This window comes from Oncorhynchus nerka, linkage group LG20 (assembly GCF_034236695.1).
Source record: "Oncorhynchus nerka isolate Pitt River linkage group LG20, Oner_Uvic_2.0, whole genome shotgun sequence".
Lineage (NCBI taxonomy): Eukaryota > Metazoa > Chordata > Actinopteri > Salmoniformes > Salmonidae > Oncorhynchus > Oncorhynchus nerka.
This window is the reverse complement of record NC_088415.1, coordinates 74,944,954-74,964,470: the sequence shown is the minus strand read 5'-3', so window position 1 is coordinate 74,964,470 and position 19,517 is coordinate 74,944,954. Positions and strand designations below refer to the sequence as shown.

Sequence of the window (19,517 nt, the reverse complement as noted above, 5' to 3'; positions counted from 1 at the left end):
GGACTGTATCAAAAGTGGACTAATGAAAAAAACATCATATTTTGTGGACTTTTCCTTTGTATGCCATTTTCCTTTGTACACCCTTTTGTTGAATTAATAACAAAATATTTCAGGAGTCAAGTTTCAGAGAGGCTTTCTCAGCCTTGGCCTTCCTCCTGACATTGGTGAGACAAATAGATTCACACATTTAGCCACTTCACCCCACACGGAGAGTCTATCATAGTCCATTAGGCTACTGGCACTATGAAACTCTATCATTCATTCTGAAAGAGCCTAGTGCACTGTATGCTGCACTATGTATGTGAGGCATTTATCACATTCAATACTGCTACAGTATGATGCCATCCATAATGAACAACTTGTAGGGTGAGAGTATGGTCTTGAATCCCCTATGGCAAAGTAGATTTGCTTTGGGAAATTGTTGCATGAGGTACGCAACTACAAATTTCACAAATATGAGACAAACAAACAACTGTCTTGAATCGTTGTATTTATATTAAAACTCTGCTGTCTAATCTCTTGACAGGAGCGGGATGCAAAGCTATCTGGGATAACATAGCATGTTGGGGCCGTGCAGAGGTTGGAGAGACCGTCTCTAGGGAATGTCCCAGAGTGCTCAAGACATTCTTTGGCAGAAATGGTACAGTATTGTAGCCTCTAGTTTTCTTCATATATGAATTTCAATGTCAAAGTCACATTTCTGGGTGGATTTCTTTAAGCGTTGTGTCCCACATCATGCAAATGTTAGAGACGTTTGAGACTTTCCTCAAGCAATGTTCTCATATTGTCTGTGATGACTACAGCTCAGTAGCGGTGCGTGAGTAAAATCACCAGGGAAGGCAAGCCAGAAAAAAAGACATATTACAACATACCCTACCAGTCAAACGTTTGGACACCTACTCATCCAGGGTTTTTCTGGAAGTAGTCACCTGGAATGCATTTCAATTAACCGGTGTGCCTTAAGTTCATTTGTGGAATTTCTTTCCTTCTTAATGCATTTGAGCCAATCAGTTGTGTTGTGAGAAGGTAGGGGTGGTATACAGAAGATAGCCCTATTTGGTAAAAGACCAAGTCCATATTATGTCAAGAACTGCTACAATAAGCAAGGAGAAACAACAGTCCATCATTACTTTAAGACATAAAGGTCAGTCAATGCAGAACATTTCAAGAACTTTGAAAGTTTCTTCAAGTGCAGTCGCAAAAACCATCCAGCGCTATGATGAAACTGGCTGTCATGAGGACCGCCACAGGAAAGGAAGATCCAGAGTTACCTCTGCTGCAGTGGATAAGTTCATTAGAGTTATCCGCCTCAGAAATTGCAGCCCAAATACATGCTTCACAGAGTTCAAGTAACAGACATATCTCAACATCAACTGGAGACTGCTTGAATCAAGCCTTCATAGGCGAATTGCTGCAAAGAAACCACTACTAAAAGACACCAATAAGAAGAAGAGACTTGCTTGGGTCAAGAAACAAGAGCAATTAGGCTGGTGAAAATCTATCCTTTGGTATGATGAGTCCAAATTTGAGATGTTTGGTTCCAACCGTCGTGTCTTTGTGAGACGCAGAGTAGGTGAACTGACGATCACCACGTGTGGTTACCACCGTGACGCCTGGAGGAGGTGTGATGGTGTGGGGGTGCTTTGTTGGTGACACTCTCAGTGATTTATTTAGAGTTTGAGGCACACTTAACCAGCATGCCTACCACAGCATTCTGCAGCGATATGCCATCCCATCTGGTTTGTGCCTAGAGGGATAATCATTTGTTTTTCAACAGGACAATGACCCAACACACCTCCAGGCGGTGTAAGGGCTATTTGACCAAGAATGAAAGTGATGGAGAGCTGCATCAGATAGCCTGGCCTCCACAATCACCCTACCTCAACCCAATTGAGATGAGTTGGGATGAGTTGTTTCGCAGAGTGAAGGAAAAGCAGCCAAGAAGTGGTCAGCATATGTGCGAACTCCTTCAAGACTGTTGGAAAAGCATTCCAGGTGAAGCTGGTTGAGAGATTGCCAAGAGTGTGCAAAGTTGTCATCAAGGCAAAGTGTGGCTACCTTGAAGAATCTAAAATCTATTTTGATTTGTTGATCACTTTTTTGGTTCCAACATGATTCCATATGTGTTATTTCATAGTTTTGATGTCTTCACTATTATTCTACAATGTAGAAAATAGTAAAAATAAAGAAAAATCCTTGAATGAGTAGGTGTCCAAACTTTTGACTGGTACTGTATGTGTTGTGATAATTGCTTTGTTTGCTCTATAAACTGTTAGTTCATATGCCTTGTGACCGTGATATATATGCCTAAGGCCGAGACAAGAAGACACAGTGGACGAATATATTCAACCACACCTTTGTTTTAATCACAAAACCGGTGAAGTCCACAAAACATATTGCACGAAACAAACAGTTACATGACCTACAGTGTGGTCAAGCAAGTTAATGTTTCTGACATTTTTGGACTACTTAACAACTGCTGATATAGAACCGCTCTGGCCCCCCAATGGTGGAACAAACTCCCTCACGACGCCAGGACAGCGGAGTCAATCACCACCTTCCGGAGACACCTGAAACCCCACCTCTTTCAGGAATACCTAGGATAGGATAAAGTAATCCTTCTCACCCCCTCCCCCTTAAAAGATTTAGATGCACTATTGTAAAGTGGCTGTTCCACTGGATGTCTTAAGGTGAACGCACCAATTTGTAAGTCGCTCTGGATAAGAGCGTCTGCTAAATGACTTAAATGTAAATGTAAATGTAACCGCTATTCCAGCACCATTTTAACATCTTCTAATCACCTATGCTTAGTCTAGTACAGTGACTACTAAAAGATACCAAAAACAATTTAGTCCAATCAACGTAAGCTAAATATGATGTGGCTGTCCATAGTACTGATTTATGTGTGTATGTGTGCATTTAAGTAGAAAAAACATGTTGACTCACCCTACTTGTAGAGAAACGCCAATGGCATCCTCCTCTTTCATGTTGCCTAAATTTGTCTGACTCTGTCATACAGTACACACAAAGTTTTTGTTGTCCTAGACTACCTGGCTAAAATGCTTGCTCACTAGCCTTAACTTATTTTCATATGGGCAACAATGCGCCAGGACAACTAGTTAACATTAGCCTAAAGTTGCTACATCTAGCTACACACTGAACTTCCATCCTCTCAGGACAGGGGCGCAATGTATGAATTTATGGAGAGTTAGGTAAAACCAAATGTTCAAATCCCTATCTCCATCCATGGCTAATTTAGGAAATGGACGATTTTAGCTAGCTAGCTAGCCGCCAGAGGACAACGACACAACGAGCTGCAACAATTCAAGTTCTCTGTCAATGACATTTGGCTTCTAATGTGATTGGTGTGAAGCCAAATCCAAACAGGCTTCCTTTGACACATTTTTTTTTTGGTGCGCCAGGACCAAAGCTGAACTCGCTCAGTTTAGCTCAACGCTGATAGGCTTCTATTTTAAATATTTTTTTATCATGGGAGGCAAAATGCTCGTTGGCTTCCCTTGTACACAATGCTACGGGTGGCAACAATGTCATACTCTTTTTGACCAGACTGCATAGATGGGCTACATATACTAGACAGAAGGGCGCTGTTTCGTTCGCTTGGATGCTTTCTCCGGTGAGATACATTGAACCTCTTGCGAGTTGAAGTACATTTATGAAACACAGCGAGATGAAAGAAATTATCTTGTATTCTTTTTTCCTGGTCATCTATGAATACAAGCCACTGCTACAGCTACACTACAATGTTATGTGTGCATCTTTCCAGGTAGAGCTCACACCATTTTCAGGATTTGGATTCACACCAGACCAATGTTCCTAATTTCACAGAATTACAGAGGTGCACAGACCAGTGTAATGTAGATGTTCTACAGTTGGAGAGCATTGAAAGCCAGAAACGTAAATGGGCCTCAAGTATACAGTGCATTCAGAAAGTATTCAGAACCCTTGACTTTATTCCACATTTTGTTACTTTACAGCCTTGTTCTAAAATGTATTAAATAAATAAAAAAATCCTCAGCAATCTACACACAATACCCCATAATGACAAAGTGAAAAAAGGTTTTGAAAAGATTCCAAATAAAAAACACATACCTTGTTTGCACAAGTATTCAGACCCTGTATTCAGCATCCTGTTTCCATTGATCATCCTTGAGATGTTTCTACAACTTGATTGAAGTCCACCTGTGGTAAATTCAATTGATTCGACATGATTTTGAAAGGCACACACCTGTCTATATAAGGTCCCACAGATGACAGTGCATGTCAGAGCAAAAACCAAGCCATGAGGTTGAAGGAATTGTCCGTAGAGCTACGAGACAGGATTGTGTCGAGGCACAGATCTGGGGAAGGGTACAAAAACATGTCTGTAGCATTGAAGGTTCCCAAGAACCCAGTGACCTCCATCATTCTTAAATGGAAGAAGTTTGGAATCACCAAGACTCTTTCTAGACCTGGCCACATGGCCAACCTGAGCAATCGGGGAGAAGGGCCTTGGTCAGGGAGGTGGTCACCAATGGTCACTTTGACAGAGCTATAGAGTTCCTCTGTGGAGATGGGAGAACCTTCCAGAAGGACAACCATCTCTGCAGCACTCCACCAATTAGGCTTTACTGTAGAGTGGCCAGAAGAAAGCCACTCCTCAGTTAAAGGTACATGACAGCCTACTTGGAGTTTGCCAAAAGGCACCTAAAGGACTCCCAGACCATGAGAAACAATATTCTTTGGTCTGATGAAACCAAGATTGAACTCATTGGCCTGAATGCCAAGCTTCACATATAGAGGAAACCTGGCACTATCCCTATGGGGGAAAGATGAACGGAGCAAAGTACAGAGAGATCCTTCATGAAAACCTGCTCCAGAGAGCTCAGGACCTTAGACTGGGGCGAAGGTTCACCTTCCAATAACGACCCTAAGCACACAGCCAAGACAATGCAGGAGTGGTTTCGGGACAAGTCTCTGAATGTCCTTGAGTGGCCCAGCCAAAGCCCGGATTTGAATCTGATCTAACAGCTCTGGAGAGACCTGAAAATAGCTGTGCGTCCAACCTGACAGAGTTTGAGAAGATCTGCAGAGAAGAATGGGAGAAACTCCCCAAATACTGGTGTGCCAAGCTTATAGCGTCATTCCCAAGAAAACTCAAGGCTGTAATCGCTGCCAAAGGTGCTTCAACCAAGTACTGAGTAAAGGGTCTGAAGACTTAAGTAAATGTGATATTTGAGTCTTTTAGCAAACATTTCTAAAAACCTGCATTTCTAAAAATGTTGCTTTGTCGTTATGGGGTATTGTGTGTTTAAATTTTTTTAAATTCAATTTAACTAGGCAAGTCAGTTAAGATCAAATTCTTATTCACAATGACGGCCTAACTGCCTTGTTCAGGGGCAGGACAACAGATCTTTACCTTGTCAGCTCGGGGATTTGATCTAGCGACCTTTCGGTTACTGGACCAATGCTCTAACCACTAGGCTACCTGCCGCTGTGTGTAGAGTGTGTCGATTGATGAGGGGAAAAAATGATGTAATCAATTTTAGAATAAGGCTGTAAAAAAGTCAAAGGGTATGAATACTTTCCAAATGCACTGTCTATCGTTCTTTTGTAGCCTATATACTATGGCAAAATTCTCCATTGAATCATGGTGAATTGCACCAAGCCAAATTGCACCAAGCCAAGAATGATACAATATGTTCTGCACTGCATGGACTAGAGGCCAAATTAATCATGTCTGCTCACTCCACAATCTCCAATGGCCCATGTGGCAGACTAGGATTCTGTGGAGCTCTCTTCCTACCCATCACTACTGGTGGCAGTCTAGACGAATCTGTACTGACACTTCATTCATTATAAACTAATTACCCAGACAAAGAGTATGATAGATTACTGTAAGATCATTGTATTTACATTAAGACAGGTTCCAGTCTTATGATGAACGTCCCACATTCAAGATACCTCCGACTAAATGTAGCTGTGGGAAATTGAATTGGAGAGGATGAGTTGGGCATGTCAATTGGAAGATGTATTTGTAACAGAAACCTCTGGGATCCCTATAGCACCCGGCAAGTCTACAAGTAGGTAGGCTGCTGTGGCAGGGTCTGTGTAGAGTAGACTGATGGAGTGTGACACTCAAAGGAGCGGAGAAAGAAAGAGGCCTGTGGTTGTAGTCCTAAATCGTGTGTAGTAAAGTACATTACACACAGGGTTCATTCAGTACTCAACTAAGTCGAAGGCTTCTTTGAATAAACATGGAACCCTTTCGCTTCCCAGAGAGAGAAGTTTTTGTGAAAAAACGCTGAAAATGACATCTATTTGCTCCTTAGAAGACTGTCTGAATGTTTTTTAGAATAATTTGACAACACTGTAAACAAGAACCAGTTGAAACTTTAATGGAAGCCATCATGCGTCATGCTCAAAATGGAATCACAGCCACTGAGCAATCACTTAGGGTTGTGTGTGAAGCCATGTGTAGCAAATCACACAAACTTTTTTGGTTGACTTGAGTGGGCATACAAAGGAGGATGATCTTAGCAGAATAAATATCATTCATCAGACTCACTTACCAGAGAAATCAAATAATTGTGTCTACAAAAAACATGCTGCAATTTTCTTTGACTATGATTTATGAAAGGAATAACCAAGTCTTTTAGAGATGGGGCAATACAAACATTTAACTGACAAAAGCAATGTTTTTCTCCTACCCACAGGAAACATAAGTAAGAACTGTACAGAGGACGGATGGTCTGAAGTTTTTCCCCAAATAACCCGTGTGTGTGGGGCAGAGGAAAAGCATGATAAGGTAACCAGGGTGATGTTCTAGGTCTCTGGTCTCTCTGGTGTTTTAGATCTCTAGGTCTTTGGTCTCTCTGGTGTTCTAGATCTCTAGGCATCTGGTCTCTGGTGTTCTAGATCTCTAGGCATCTGGTCTCTCTGGTGTTCTAGATCTCTAGGCATCTGGTCTCTCTGGTGTTCTAGATCTCTAGGCATCTGGTCTCTCTGGTGTTCTAGGTCTCTGGTCTCTCTGGTGTTCTAGATCTCTAGGCATCTGGTCTCTCTGGTGTTCTAGGTCTCTGGTCTCTCTGGTGTTCTAGGTCTTTGGTCTCTCTGGTGTTCTAGATCTCTAGGTCTCTGGTCTCTCTGGTGTTCTAGATCTCTAGGTCTCTGGTCTCTCTGGTGTTGTATCATTGTTCAAAGTTTGAGCAAGAAACAATACATGATGGCATGCAAGTAGCTGTGTTTGGAAATACAATACTGTAGGTATTGGGTATTGATACAATGGACATTATAGAGAGGAACATGACAATGTTATTGTGAGTGATTTATGATTGTTTTTATATAATATAACATTTGATTTAGTTTGGTCTGATTTCTGGGTGTGAAGGACCTCATGCTGATAATGAAAACTAGCCGTATAACCCTTTGCTAAATGCATGGGAATTCTGTCCTCGGTTTGGTGTAGTGTGTTTTTGTATGTGTATGTTTTTGTGTGTGTGGTGGGTGTGCATGTGTGTGCTCAATTCCACCTGATGCCTTGAAATACAGATGAAACACAGGTGCCTTAAAAGCTAAATAAAAAATCCTGTTCACCGTGGCACCCAGCTGTCTCCTCAATCTAAACATTGCACCATGTGTGTCCCAAATGGCACCCTGATATTTCCTATATAGTGCATTGCTTTTGACAAGGGCCCTGTGGGGAATAAAATGCCATCTGGGACACCGACTCCAAATTACTGTCCTGGTTGGCCCAGTACAGCAGATGTTAATAAGAGGCCAAGTAGCAGCAATGTTCCAGGAGGAAAAATGAAGAAGACTGATGGTTCATACGGCTATTCCACTGCCCAGCATTTGATCAGAGCAATCTTTTTTGAAGAAAGCTGAACCAGAGATAAGCCCCACAAAAAAGAGCAATGAAACTCAAATGACCCATTCATTTAAGGGTCATTTAAATAATACTCCCAACAGTAATTATTGTCTGGCAAACTGACTGTAGTTAAATTGCTGGCCACAATTCCCTACGATTCACTTGCTTCATTCAGATTGAGGAATGACCTCGAACAGCCTATTGTGCTCTCTGCGCTCTATTCTCTTGGAGGTTATCTAAGAGGCCCCACTGGTCTGGATCACAGAGCCACCGGTGGCACTCTACTGATCTCCATATGAAAATAAAACTCCTACTTTCTTAAATATGTAATGCACTAAAATGTTTTCCTCTAACTGAGTGGCCATTAATCTGTGAAACTCACCAACTGTACTCTCACCCAAGCCTTTCCCCCTGTTTGCCCATGTTAAGGCGAAGTCCAATCTTTCGGAATGGAAAATTCATCTTCTCTCACTATGAAAAATAGATAGGAACACATGTTTCCTGTATGGCTTGTTTCACACAGAGTTCAGAACTTTTGCAATGCCTGCAATACTGTGGTGAAGCCAGGAATTCTTGAAATTGGTGGAGGGGCAAGAAGTACCAAACGATGCCCCTGCCATTACCAATACAGTGCAAGCTCTTCGGGAACCCCTTTCTAGGATGTAACCTCTAGTCCGAGTGCCAGTCTGTTTATGCTATAATGCCAACTCCTTGTCACTCCTTGTGTTTGGCTTGACAATGAGAGAGATCACCTAAATATGAATTGGCTTTCATCAAGCCGTCCACTCAAGAAAAAGCTGTAACGTGGTTCAGGTTATCAGTCAACCTACCAGGGTATTTTTTAAACAGCACAGGAATGAAATGGATCACATCATTACCAACGCAGCAGAAATCTGCTCCAAAGCAGTATCCAAATCCACTGGATGTACAGTAGTGATAATACTGTAGTCATATCTATAAAAAACTCAGTTCCAAAGGCTGGGCTTAATATAATGTATAAGAGGTCATACAATGCGTTTTGTAGTGATTCCTATGTTGAAGATGTAAAGCATATTTGCTGGTCTCTGGTGTGTAATGAGGAGCAACCAGACACTGCACGTGACATGTTTATGAAATCTCTTATTCCAGTTACTAATAAGCATGCACCCATTAATAAGAAAATGCACAACCAATTGGTAAATGTACTGTAAACTGAGAAATCATGTTACTAAACTGAACAAAAAGGAGAAACTGTACTATGAAACAAACATAAAAAAGATAAAGGGCTATATTTTAAGTGCTCCATGGCAAAATGTATGGTTGCTTCAAGTTTTATGTATTTTATGTCTTTTACAGTCTTATGTATTGCCTTGGAATCAACTCCAATTCCAATGTTAGTCCGTTAGTTTGTTAAATGGTTTACAGAAACAAAAAACAAAAGGTAGACCTATTTTTGCTAAATACATGAACTTGAATCCATTTGCAGTCCACACTGTTCTAAGTAATTACATGGCTTACACTGATGTAGGGGCTAAGCCTACTGTACATTTCATTATGGCTGAGCATGGACATGAAAAACATTGGCAATAAGCAACATTAAATGAATGATTGATGAGGCCTAAAAAGAGAACAAATAATTATAATCAAATTCTAAACAAAATAACAACTAGTTTTAAATAGGCTATATAGTATATCACACTTAAGGGAACCATCATCTCTCCCTCTGGGCATATAATATTAAAACAATGCAGATTATGGAGGGTTTTATGCACCTCCAAACTTTTCACAGTTGCTGGACAAAGATCCAATAAAAATATATAGATAGGGGGAATGTCCACTCACCGTTATACTGCTCCCAAAAAGGCCTGTTTTAATGAACATAATCACAACCATTTTACAGATCAGATCGCATTCACACATCTCCAGAAGTAGCATTGCATGCGCGCCGCGGACGTTGTCACCATAAAACCAGGAAGGTGAAATATTCTAATAAGTTAGGTTGTCATAAAGTTAAACGAAAAACAAGCAGGTTTTATAAATACTACGTAAAATGTAATGATATCATGAAATGGTCAGGATAAAAAAGACAGGCATTGCTGTTGAACTAGACTTCATCAAAGTAGGAGGACTCGGTTTTTGAACAGATGAAACAGAAAACATGCAATTTTACGAGGTTCACTGGTCTTCAGAGGTTGAAATCTCTCGTTTCAGGAAGGGCGTAGATACGTGAAGAGACACAGACACGCACACATGATAACATATGCACTATACACACACGCCCACATGGAGATTGTGTTGTACTGTAGATGTTTGGTAGTAGAGTAGTGGCCTGAGGGCACACACTTAATGTGTTGTGAAATGTTATTGTATATACTGTGCATGCTTGTTCTAAAATTGATATATTTGTTTTTTTCCTCATCAATCTACACACAATACCCCATAATGACAAACATCACATTTACATAAGTATTCAGACCCTTTACTCAGCACTTTGTTGAAGCACCTTTGGCAGCGATTACAGCCTTGAGTCTTCTTGGGTATGACGCTACAAGCTTGGAACACCTGTTTTTGGAGTTTCTCCCATTCTTCTTGACAGATCCTCCTAAGCTCAGTCAGGTTGGATGGGGAGTGTTGCTGCACAGCTATTTTCAGGTCTCTCTAGAGATGTTTGCTCGGGTTTTGGCTGGGCCACTCAAGGACATTCAGAGACTTGTCCTGAAGCTACACCTGCGTTGTCTTGGCTGTGTGCTTAGGGTCATTGTCCTGTTGGAAGGTGAACCTTCGCCCCAGTCTGAGGTCCTGAGCGCTCTTTAGCAAGTTTTCATCAAGGATGTCTCTATGCTTAGCTCCGTTAATCTTTCCCTCAAGCCTGACTAGTCTCCCAGTCCCTGCTGCTGAAAAAGATCCCCACAGCATGATGCTTTCCTTCCGTTTGGCATTCAGGCCAAAGAGTTCAATCTTGGTTTCATTAGACCAAAGAATATTGTTTCTCATGGTCTGAGAGTCCTTTAGGTGCCTTTTGGCAAACTCCACGTGGGCTGTCATGTGCCTTTTACTGAGGAGTGGCTTCCGTCTGGCTACTCTACCATAAAGGCTTGATTGGTGGAGTTCTTCAGAGATGGTTGTCCTTTTGGAATGTTCTTCAATCTCCAAAGTGGAACTCTGGAGCTCTGTCAGAGCGGCCCTTCTCTCCCCGATTGCTCAGTTTGGCCGGGTAGCCAGCTCTAGGAAGAGTCTTGGTGGTTCCAAACGTCTTCCATTTAAGAATAATGGAGGCCACTGTGTTCTTGAGGACCTTCAATGCTGCAGAAATGTTTTTGTACCCTTCCCCAGATCTGTGCCTCGACACAATTCTGTCTCAGAGCTCTACGGACAATTCCTTCAACCTCATGGCTTGGTTTTTGCTCTGACATGCAACTGTGGGACCTTATATAGACAGGTGTGTGCCTTTCAAAATCATGTTCAATCAATTGAATTTACCACAGGTGGACTTCAATCAAGTTGTAGAAACATCTCACGGATGATCAATGGAAACATGATGCACCTGTGTTCAATTTCGAGTCTCATAGCAAAGGGTCTGAATACTTATATAAATAAGGTATTTCTGTTCTTTATTTTTAATGCATTTGTAAAAATGAAATGAACAGTTCTCACCTAAATTATGGGGTACTGTGTGTAGAGTGATGAGGAAAATGTGTTTATTTAATACATTTTAGAATAAGGATGTAATGTAACAAAATGTGGAAAAAGGGAATGGGTCTGAATACTTTCCTAATGCACTGTATATTTATTGTAACAGCCTTAATTTTGCTGGACCCCACAAAGAGTAGCTATTGCCTTGGCAGCAGTTAATGGGGATCCATAATAAATACAAATACAAAATGGCAGCAGTGGAGTTGGCAGGAGCACAAACAGATCTGGGACCAGGCCTTGTAACCTCAACTTTGGCTGGATAACTTTTTCTTATAGTTATATTTGAAGGGCACTTAGGATCTGATGTTAAAATGTGCTGTATATTTTAGAATAACTAAAACAAGGACTGATGTCATATCAAATGTCTTGTGCGCGCATGCACATTTTGAAGAACAATGAGCAATGGATAGTGTGAAGTGCAGGCGTAGAAGAGGTCGCTGCAGAACAGGAGCTCTCTTCATGCTTTTAGAGAGAATGATTGTTTTCGTAAGATAATGTATATTTGGCCCTACCTCAAACTGGGAGTGTTGGTGCGTTGTTAGGGTCCTTGTCTGACGTTTTCAAGAAAGTCACTGTTTTTCACTAGACAGTGGTAAAAAGGTGGAAATCAAACATTTGACACATTTCCTGGGGAAACAATATTAGAGAGCAGATTCACACAGGTCCTTTTAAGATTTCAATCTCTTTGAATCAACCTGTGAATCACCCTTTGAGCAGGTTGAAATGATTTAGCAGTAGAAGCACTTTTTTTCGCCCATCTCTACAGTACACTTTTGTGAGTTTAGGAGTCTCTAAATGTCTCTCAAAATGTCTCAATGATTCTGTACCTCTGCTTTTCCTACCTCTGCTCACGCAGATCCTTTTAATGACATAGTAAATCCCTTTGAATCAATGTGTAGGACTAGCAAAAGAGAGAGAAGAGATAAGAAAAAGCAGGAGCACGGGAAAACTCATGCTGGTTGACTTGACAAGAAGAACTGGCAACAGAGAGACAGGAAACACAGGGATAAATACACCGGGGGAAATAAGCCACACCTGGAGAGATCAGGGCGTGACAGAACAGGACTGGCAACAGAGAGACCGGAAACACAGGGATAAATACACCGGGGGAAATAAGCCACACCTGGAGAGATCAGGGCGTGACAGAACAGGACTGGCAACAGAGAGACAGGAAACACAGGGATAAATACACCGGGGGAAATAAGCCACACCTGGAGAGATCAGGGCGTGACAGAACAGGACTGGCAACAGAGAGACAGGAAACACAGGGATAAATACACCGGGGGAAATAAGCCACACCTGGAGAGATCAGGGCGTGACAGAACAGGACTGGCAACAGAGAGACAGGAAACACAGGGATAAATACACCGGGGGAAATAAGCGACACCTGGAGAAATCAGGGCGTGACAGAACAGGACTGGCAACAGAGAGACAGGAAACACAGGGATAAATACACCGGGGGAAATAAGCCACACCTGGAGAGATCAGGGCGTGACAGAACAGGACTGGCAACAGAGAGACAGGAAACACAGGGATAAATACACCGGGGGAAATAAGCGACACCTGGAGAGATCAGGGCGTGACAGAACAGGACTGGCAACAGAGAGACAGGAAACACAGGGATAAATACACCGGGGGAAATAAGCCACACCTGGAGAGATCAGGGCGTGACAGAACAGGACTGGCAACAGAGAGACAGGAAACACAGGGATAAATACACCGGGGGAAATAAGCGACACCTGGAGAGATCAGGGCGTGACAGAACAGGACTGGCAACCCCCTCGGAGCCTGGTTCCACTCTAGGTTTTTTCCTAGCCACTGTGCTACTGCCTCTGCATTGCTTGCTTGCTCTTTGGGATTTTAGCCTGGGTATCTGTAAAGCACTTTGTGACAACTGCTGATGTGCTTTATTAAATACATTTGATTGATTGATAGAATTGAAGGAGTTGGATTTGCTGACGCATGCCAGTTTCACGGAAGAATGGTTTAGTATTTGTAATGATATGTTTACCTGCTGAGGATGTTTAAAAACTATTACAACCTATAATCTGTCCTTCCTTGTTATTCATTTGATGTTAGAATCAAGTACATTCTGAAAGTATACACACTGTTGATGTTGCACATGACTTGCACATGTTCTTTATTCTAACTTAGCTTCTATATATGTTGAAGTAATTGCCCATAGTTTTTTTTTTACATTTAATTGAATTGAATATATACAGCTTTGATACTGCCAATAACTGTACTGTTTGTTCTCTCTCCTATAGCTGGTCTTCTTTATGGTGGTGAAGACTCTGTACACCCTGGGCCACAGTTTGTCTTTGATCGCCCTCACAACCGGGAGCGCCATCCTCTGTGTATTCAGGTGAGAGTTAGGATGCATCCCAAATGGCACCCTATTCCCTATATAGCGCACTATGTTTGCCAAGGGCCGTGGTCATAATTAGTTCTTAATATACGAAATAGGGTGGCGCTTGGGACACAGCCTTAGTTATGTACAGTAGAGAACACCCTCTGTTCAGAGCAGCAGGAGTATTGGATCAACACACCAGAGATCCTCTGCTTAATAATTACCTCTGCCACCCCCTCTATAGAAAACTCCACTGCACGAGGAACTACATTCACCTCAACCTGTTCTTTTCCTTCATCCTGAGGGCGGTGGCGGTCCTTGTGAAGGACGACATCCTCTTCTCTCGCAGCAATCAGTGTTCTGAGCTGCCTTCACTGGTGAGCCAGGAGGTTTATCAGCCTGCATATCATCTCTGGTTCTTATAGTTCATTCACAATTCAGACTGATAAGTATTTGTACAGATTTGTTGGAAACATGTTTCTTTCACTTATTCTTTGAGATTGAGGTACAGAATTCAGTTTCCATTGGACACATTTTGGTTATTGTACCTTCAGTTCACTCTGATTATGTTTGTGTGGGTATACTTTAAAAATGTGTGTTTTCCACTTCTTCGTGTATCAGAATAAGGACATGGAATTCAGTTTCCATATAGACACACACGTTTGTTCTTTGTGTTGAGTGTCTGGTATTTTCTCTTTGTATAGCAACACAAGTGATGTACTACAATGTTGTTCCAGATTGGATGCAAGGCGAGCCTGGTGATTTTTCACTACTTTATCATGGCCAACTTCTTCTGGTTGCTGGTTGAGGGCCTCTACCTCCATATGCTGCTGATTGTCATCTTCTCTGAAAATAGGCACTTCATCGTTTATCTTCTCATTGGCTGGGGTAAGCTACTTAAGCAAAAAGTCCTGAGGGGGTGTGGTATATGGCCAAAATAACATCGCTAAGAACTGTTCTTATGCGCAACGCTAGTGCCTGGACACAGCCCTTAGCCATGGTATATTGGCCATATATCACAAACCCCCGAGGTACCTTATTGGTTATCAACGTAATTAGAGCAGTAAAAATAAATGTTTTGTCATACCCTTGGTATACGGTCTGATATACAACGGCTGTCAGCCAATCAGAATTCAGGGCTCGAACCACCCAGTTTATAATTAAGCAATAAGGCATGAGGGGTTGTGTTGTATGGCCAATATACCACGGCTAAGGGCTGTTCTTATGCACAACGCAATGTGGTACACGGTTTAATATACAACAGCTTTCAGCCAATCAGCATTCAGGGCTCGAACCACCCAGTTTATAATCATTAATATATACTGTGTGCAATGTATCAACAACAGTGAGGAACATACAGTACATTCAATCCATTTATACTTTCAGATGTATTCTCCTCTCTGTTTCAGGAATCCCAACAGTGTTTGTTTCTGCATGGGCTATTGCAAGGGTTTATTATGAGGATACTGGGTGAGTTACCTTGGAAATCATAAATGTACATGATTGATGTGTTGGATTATGTGATTGCCAGACCAATGTTTGTCTTGGTTTGCATGTTATAATCTGTGACTTCAGATTCATGGGATTATAAAATTAATCAAGCATTTGGCAACCTTTATCATTTTGATTTAATGCTCAAATAATTTTGACCAGCACAAGGTGCTGTGCTTAGATTAGTATGGGCAGGGATGCATGGAACGTGTTTACTAACATTCTCATATAGGTTTTACCTATTTCTTCAGCTGCTGGGAACAGAATGATAACCCAATCCCAATGTGGGTGATCAATGTGCCCATAGGAATCTCCATCATGGTGGGTATCCAAAATCTATCCTGACCCATTGCTGCTGCTGTAATTCCCTTTACCACATGCAGGATCCAACTACTGCTATATCCAGGCATTAACTAAACAGGTGTCCAGATAAGTAAATGTCATACAGAGGATGCGTCTCAAATGGCACTCATTCCCTATATAGTGCACTACTATTGACCAGAGCCTAATGGGCCCTGCTCAAAGGTAGTGCTCTGAAAAGGGAATAGGTTTCCATTTGGGATGCAGACAGAGAATATTCAGATCTGTCAATCTAGCGCATACTGGGAGCTGATAGGACTGTAATAGCAAGAGCATGCTACATTTATGTAGTTACTCTGCATGCATGTGAATTAATGCAGTTCCTGGATATAATTCAAGGTTGATCCTGGCTTTATTGACATTTCTCCTGTCCAAACATAGTTCTTATTATTTTTATTTAACCAGGTAGGCTAGTTGAGAACAAGTTCTCATTTACAACTGCGACCTGGCCAAGATAAAGCATAGCAGTGTGAACAGACAACAACACAGAGTTACACATTGGAGTAAACAATAAACAAGTCAATAACACAGTAGAAAAAAAGAGGAAAAAAAGAGTCTATATACATTGTGTGCAAAAGGCATGAGGAGGTAGGCCAACTTCAGCGATTTTTGCAATTCGTTCCAGTCACAGGCAGCAGAGAACTGGAAGGAAAGGCGGCCAAATGAGGTGTTGGCTTTAGGGATGATCAGTGAGATACACCTCCTGGAGCGCGTGCTACGGGTGTGTGTTGCCATCGTGGCCAGTGAACTGAGATAAGGCGGAGCTTTACCTAGCATGGACTTGTAGATGACCTGGAGCCAGAGGGTCTGGCGACGAATATGTAGTGAGGACCAGCCGACTAGAGCATACAGGTCGCAGTGGTGGGTGGTATAAGGCGCTGTAGTAACAAAACGGATGGCACTGTGATAAACTGCATCCAGTTTGCTGAGTAGAGTATTGGAAGCTATTTTGTAGATTACATCGCCGAAGTCGAGGATCGGTAGGATAGTCAGTTTTACTAGGGTAAGTTTGGCGGCGTGAGTGAAGGAGGCTTTGTTGCGGAATAGAAAGCCGACTCTAGATTTGATTTTAGATTGGAGATGTTTGATATGAGTCTGGAAGGAGAGTTTACAGTCTAGCCAGACACCTAGGTACTTATAGATGTCCACATATTCTAGGTCGGAACCATCCAGGGTGGTGATGCTAGTCGGGCATGCGGGTGCAGGCAGCGAACGGTTGAAAATCATGCATTTGGTTTTACTAGCGTTTAAGAGCAGTTGGAGGCCACGGAAGGAGTGTTGTATGGCATTGAAGCTCGTTTGGAGGTTAGATAGCACAGTGTCCAAGGAAGGGCCAGAAGTATACAGAATGGTGTCGTCTGCATAGAGGTGGATCAGGGAATCGCCCGCAGCAAGAGCAACATCATTGATATATACAGAGAAAAGAGTCGGCCTGAGAATTCAACCCTGTGGCACCCCCATAGAGACTGCCAGAGGACCGGACAACATGCCCTCCGATTTGACACACTGAACTCTGTCTGCAAAGTAGTTGGTGAACCAGGCAAGGCAGTCATTAGAAAAACCGAGGCTACTGAGTCTGCCGATAAGAATATGGTGATTGACAGAGTCGAAAGCCTTGGCCAGGTCGATGAAGACTGCTGCACAGTACTGTCTTTTATCGATGGCGGTTATGATATCGTTTAGTACCTTGAGCGTGGCTGAGGTGCACCCGTAACCGGCTCGGAAACCAGATTGCACAGCGGAGAAGGTACGGTGGGATTCGAGATGGTCAGTGATCTGTTTGTTGACTAGGCTTTCGAAGACCTTAGATAGGCAGGGCAGGATGGATATAGGTCTGTAACAGTTTGGGTCCAGGGTGTCTCCCCCCTTTGAAGAGGGGGATGACTGCGGCAGCTTTCCAATCCTTGGGATCTCAGACGATATGAAAGAGGTTGTACAGGCTGGGAATAGGGGTTGCGACAATGGCGGCAGATAGTTTCAGAAATAGAGGGTTGAGATTGTCAAGCCCAGCTTATTTGTACTGGTCCAGGTTTTGCAGCTCTTTCAGAACATCTGCTTCTGGATTTGGGTAAAGGAGAAGCTGGGGAGGCTTGGGCGAGTAGCTGGGGGGCGGAGCTGTTGGCCGAGGTTGGAGTAGCCAGGAGGAAGGCATGGCCAGCCATTGAGAAATGCTTGTTGAAGTTTTCGATTATCATGGATTTATCAGTGGTGACCGAGTTACCTAGCCTCAGTGCAGTGGGCAGCTGGGAGGAGGTGCTCTTGTTCTCCATGGACTTTACAGTGTCCCAGAACTTTTTGGAGTTAGAGCTATAGGATGCACATTTCTGCTTGAAAAAGCTAGCCTTTGCTTTCCTGACTGACTGTATGTATTGATTCCTGACTTCCCTGAACAGTTGCATATCGCGGGGACTATTCGATGCTATTGCAGTCCACCACAGGATGTTTTTGTGCTGGTCGAGAGCAGTCAGGTCTGGAGTGAACCAAGGGCTATATCTGTTCTTAGTTCTGCATTTTTTGAACGGAGCATGCTTATCTAAGATGGTGAGGAAGTTACTTTTAAAGAATGACCAGGCATCCTCAACTGACGGGATGAGGTCAATATCCTTCCAGGATACCCGGGCCAGGTCGATTAGAAAGGCCTGCGCGCAGAATTGTTTTAGGGAGCGTTTGACAGTGATGAGGGGTGGTTGTTTGACTGCGGATACAGGCAATGAGGCAGTGATCGCTGAGATCCTGGTTGAAGACAGCGGAGGTGTATTTGGAGGGCCAGTTGGTCAGGATAACGTCTATGAGGGCTTTATAGTTAGGATAACGTTTATGAGGGCTTTACAGCAAGGGATTTATATGTGACGGCTTCTACTGTTTCCTCTTATCTTATCTGCATCACATTTCCCTCAAATGTATACCATTACTGGTCATAGATGACCTAAATGCCCTTCAAAAGCAATGCAGTGAACAAATTTGACTAAATATACAAATATGTGTCATATTTATATGATATTATATATCATGTCTGTTGACTGGCTTTTCAGGTGAACTTCCTCCTGTTCATCAGTATTATAAGAATCCTGGTTCAGAAACTGAGGTGTCCTGATGTGGGTGGCAACGACCAGTCACAATACAGGTATGTGCTCTTGTATCCAAGTAGGCATGTGTTACTTCACTCAGGCAAAAGACAATGAGTACTCAACAATGGAGTGTGTCAACATTCCTATGTCACCACACTTAAATGCCACAGTATACGATTGCATGCCACTGACGTGGTATTTTAGTTGCCTTCTCAGGCCAAAGACATGCAGCCTGAAGGTGTTCTATAGTGCAGACTGCTGAGTGACGCAAGATTCAGGCTAAGCTATAGAGGTGGTCATCACAGCACGCCTTTGCCTTCAGGGAGAAATATTACCATCTGTTCAGCGAGGGGATTTTAGGGATAAGAGGCAGGTGGTGATGCTAAGACTGGATGAGCTGGTGTCTATTGTTACAGCATAATCCACCTTAGTGCTAAGAATCACAGGTTGGCACTTGGCAGTCAGATTTAGGAGGCATTTCAAATGGCACCCTATTCCCTACAGGGTCCAAAGGCCTCTGGTAAAAAGATGTGCACTATATAGGGAAAAGGGGGCCATTTGGGATGCAGCCTTTACTCTCACTGCAGCACAAAGCCAGCCATCCCTGAGTTCAGACCAGTCTGCTGATGACTATCTGCTTCCCTGAAAATCTTCTGAGGAAATTCTCAGCAGCCAGAAGGGTAGCATCACCAAAAGGGACTAATACACT

At 42.6% G+C, this 19,517-nt stretch overlaps 1 protein-coding gene across 1 annotated transcript in view; it reads left to right on the top strand.

Annotated features, from left to right (window-relative positions):
• Window positions 1-19,517, top strand: part of LOC115103133 (vasoactive intestinal polypeptide receptor 2-like) — a 42,299-nt gene that overhangs the window by 18,704 nt on the left and 4,078 nt on the right. Inside the window, exons 3-10 of the mRNA XM_029623812.2 lie at window positions 527-640; window positions 6,714-6,805; window positions 13,807-13,904; window positions 14,134-14,266; window positions 14,627-14,777; window positions 15,299-15,359; window positions 15,632-15,701; window positions 18,773-18,864. Of these exons, the coding sequence (XP_029479672.1) occupies window positions 527-640; window positions 6,714-6,805; window positions 13,807-13,904; window positions 14,134-14,266; window positions 14,627-14,777; window positions 15,299-15,359; window positions 15,632-15,701; window positions 18,773-18,864 (811 nt within the window). The remainder of the gene's footprint in view (window positions 1-526; window positions 641-6,713; window positions 6,806-13,806; window positions 13,905-14,133; window positions 14,267-14,626; window positions 14,778-15,298; window positions 15,360-15,631; window positions 15,702-18,772; window positions 18,865-19,517) is intronic.